At 35.3% G+C, this 4,135-nt stretch overlaps 1 protein-coding gene across 1 annotated transcript in view; it reads right to left on the bottom strand.

The window, feature by feature from the left end:
• The window catches only part of Ift80 (intraflagellar transport 80), a 137,948-nt gene that overhangs the window by 74,468 nt on the left and 59,345 nt on the right, over positions 1 to 4,135 (bottom strand). The window contains exon 9 of the mRNA XM_048802863.1: positions 745 to 924. Within this exon, the coding sequence (XP_048658820.1) occupies positions 745 to 924 (180 nt within the window). The remainder of the gene's footprint in view (positions 1 to 744; positions 925 to 4,135) is intronic.

The following is a 4,135-nucleotide window of genomic DNA, read 5'->3' as shown; positions in this document are numbered from 1 at the left end:
AAAACCAAAGGCTGAATGTTCTCTCTGATATGCAGATGTTAACATACAATTGGGTGAGGAAAGAATAGAAGTTCAATGAATTAGACAAAGGGTAATGAAGGGAAGTGGGAATGGGAATAGTACAGAAAGTAGAATAAATTGGATATAACTTTCCTATGTTCATACGTGGATACACAACTAGTGTAACTCTATATCATGTACAACCACAAGAATGAGAAGTTATACTCCATGTATGTATAATATGTCAAAATACACTCTACTGTAATGTATATCTAAAAAGAACAATAACAAAAAAGACTAGGGATATAGCCAGTGGTAAAGTTCCTCTCAGTTCAATCCCTAGTACCTATGATAAATACATAAAATAATTTATTCCTGTTGGTAACTAGCAAGTTAGGCCTGCCTTAGAGTCAGTTCTAGTAGTTAAATTTAACTTATTCCTATGTGTCAGAGCTTCTTCCAACTTTCTTCCTTAATTAAATTCACATATTCCATAAACGATTCAAATTCCACAAACCTGTCCTAAATCTATAACCACAGTAACTACAGCCGTTTCGATTCTCTTTCAATGAAAGGTTCTTATCATCATGAAAAGGTGACTAACTAATGGCATAGTTAAAATGGTTCAAATGTGCCTGAATTTTCATAAATTTTGAGTAAATATAACAAAGATAATTCTATATTATATATAGTGAACTAATGTGAAAAGAAGCAGGCTCAATCATCCTATGATCATAATCATACCTGCATAGTCCGTCTTTTAGTTAATGTTATTTGAAAATTTTTCCACTCCCAACGTTGCTCCACTACATGTGCAAAAACAACATGTCCATTTCCGCAGGCTCCAGCAATCTGAGTGCCATCAATTGACCATGCAATATTAAATATGCTGCCAGTATTGGGTTTTTCTAAAGCATAAGACCACTGAAGGGAAAAAAGAAAGAAAAATTGACTGAACAAAACAAAAATGTTTGTAAAAATTTAAAACTGATCACGGTAACATATTAAGATAATTTTTTAAAAGAATGTATCTTTATCTGGAATTATTAGAAATGTTTTCTTAATAAAATTCTAGTATACTGAACAGAAGATACACATATATTTTTAAAGTATTCAGTAGAAAAACATGATAAAACATTACATGAAATCTCTCAAGAACTGTAAAAACATACCATTTCCATTCACATGATTACTTTCAAGTAATAATACTGAAAGGGTAAACGCAAAGATTCTGTAGGACAAAACAAAGTAAGATATCTTAACGTTCTCTATAGTCTCTACATCTAAAAATTTCTGATTACAGTATTTCAAGAATGTCAGCAAAAACTGAAACTAAACACAAAATGTCACTAAAATATCTTTGATACACATTCTAAATCATGAAAGTTGAAGTACATCTATCCTCTCAGAACTAATCTAGAGATCAATAAGCATCAACTAAGACAAAAGAGATTTTTGCATATGTATACAAGAAGACAGCAAGGAAAAAAAACTATTTGGTAGATGGTACTAGAGGCTTTTTTCAGATGCAACACACATATTTGCAAAAAGGATGATAAATTTGTTTGACTAAACTTATATGCATGTTTTCTTTCCTTATAACGTAGAGTCAAATTTAAGTCTTGAATTCTATTATTGATGCTTTGGGGTTTTTTTGTTTTGTTTTACATTATTATTTTTGCAGAAATATGCATTATTAGGAGTTGGGGGTGTGGCTCGGTGGTAGTGTGCTTCTATCCCCGTACCAAAGGAAAGCAGGGAGGAGACATTCATTATTAGCTATAGGCTCCCTCCAAAAACAAATATGAGAGAAATGAAAAAAACAGAAAAAAGTCACTATTTTATACTACTGTAATACAAAACTTTAAATTCCTAATAAAAAATTCATACATAAAATAAAATAGTGAATGACTTTTACCACTCACTACATTTTTTTTCATCTTTTTCACTCTTTTTGAACCCCTAACTGCTTAAACATTACCTTAAGGGGGTAATGAGTAAATTATAAGCTTTGCTTCATCAGCAGTACGAAATATTAGAAATTTCCTTTTCTGGAATTACAAATATATATATTTTTAAAAGAACATATACATTTCAACATATCTTTTTAGAAAATAAGTAAAGACTGAGAATTTCAAAGACAAAAATAATCTGCTTCTGGCAATAAAAATAAATTAACCCATAATATTTCTGACAAACAAGAATTATGAAATACTACCACACAACTATTTTATATGAATATTAAAAGTGGTTGATAGAGATAAATAAGACTTGATGTATTGATACCACTTAAGGTTTTGAAGCCGGCTTACACAAATCTTTCATTTTCAATTTAGTCAATTCCTACAGCGTAGATGGAAGAGATCTTAACTTGTATTTTAAAACCATAGATTCATATTTTTAAAGTATTTACTTTAAATTATGTTTTTTCAGTTTGTTTAAATCAAAATGTAAATAAGGTACAATCACTGCGATTGGCTTAAAAAAATCTCTTAGATATGTTTTCATCTAAGTCCTATTTTCCACATTATTTCTTGCCTTACAGATTTTTGCTGTTGCAGGAACTTGATCATTTGTTCTAAAAAGTTTTTCACATCTGGATTTTGCCATTTGTATTCTTGTGGTGTTATTTAACATGTTCTTCTGTCAGTTTTATTTCATATAAATTGATACTTAGATTTAAGAGTTTTGACCAAATTCAGGTTCAATTTTTTGACAAGAAAACTTCAGAAGTGATGTTGTGTGCTGTTGTGATTTAAGTAAGGATGTAAATAAAGTTTGGCATAGTCAGGTTTGGCACAGGGAGGAACACTTGGAGGGAATGTGGGAAGATAAGGTTAATTATTCATAGATCCATGAGAGAAGAAAGAAACTCACCTCCCAGTACCAAAGGTAGGGTACCATTTAGGACTCAGGTGCTCAACCAGCAGGTAAGAAGAGAGAGAAAGAGGAAGAAGCTTTTAATGGGGTCCAGGATATTACCTAGCTGATTTTCTGAGACAGAGTGAGATTAGTTAATTTGAAGAGAGCTTAGTGTGGGAACTTGGGAGTTACATTATCAGGTTCACAAGGCTTACAGCAAAAGTAAGATGATCAAAAGAGGCTGAGACAGGAGAGTCAAAGCCAGCCTCAGCAAAATTGAGACACTAAGCAACACCTGATAAATCAATTGCTGTTTTGAAAGACTCAGAAATATATTTTTGTACAAAGGAAGGTTAGTCTTGAAAAACTGTGAGGCAGACCAGTTGGATTTTGAATGTGGGCAAATATCAATGACATCTCCCCAAATAGCCACTACCTTAGTAGTAGTCTATAGCTAGTCAAAATTCTCCCCAGAAAGGGACACCTCCCCAGATTAACCATAAACTATGTTTCCTTTTTTACTCTTTCATCTAAAATCTACTCTCAGATAACCAAATTACTTACCAATTTACCAACTTACTTATTCTGAAAGAACAATATAACAAATTACTCCCAAGATACTATTATATTTTAGGAAATTATAATTTCTTAAATCAAAAGAATAGCTAATGAGAGAAATTTGTTAACAGTGAGAAAGTGGTGAAATCCTTCTACTCACATAACTCATTGTTTAGGTTGGTCATGAACTGCAGTTACAAAGTATTCGTGTTCTATTATTTGCTGTAAGAAATTACTACAGACCTAGAGGCATAAAAGAGCACATATTTATTGTCTTATAGTTCTACAAGAGCTAAAATTAAGGTGTTGGTAGGGCTGGTGACCGCGTGACCCCAATTGGAGAGGGGACGGAGCGGAGCCGCCACCCGCACCCGCAAGGTGGGCAGACCCGCGACCCAGTGGTACATGGGCGTGGTAGGAGGGGCAGGGCAGAGCCGCCGCCCGCGCTTGCAAGGTAAACAGACCTGTCACAGACTGGCGGGTCAGGCCCAGTGGCCTGCCAGTGTGGTACACACGTCACCCCAACTGGAGTAGGGGCAGAGCAGATCCTTCTCCCACGCCCGGATCAGGCCCTGCCGGGGTGGTGGCCACGTGACCCCAATTGGAGTGGGGGCGGAGCGGAACCGCCACCCGTGCCCGCAGGGTGAGCAGACCTGTGACCAACCTGCAGATCAGGCCCAGGGGTCCGCAGGCGTGGTAGGAGGGGCAGGGCAGA

The sequence above is a fragment of the Marmota marmota genome, unplaced genomic scaffold (assembly GCF_001458135.2).
Source record: "Marmota marmota marmota unplaced genomic scaffold, marMar, whole genome shotgun sequence".
NCBI classification, from domain to species: domain Eukaryota; kingdom Metazoa; phylum Chordata; class Mammalia; order Rodentia; family Sciuridae; genus Marmota; species Marmota marmota.
Note: the sequence above shows the minus strand (reverse complement) of the source record. Positions and strands in the feature narration are given on the sequence as shown.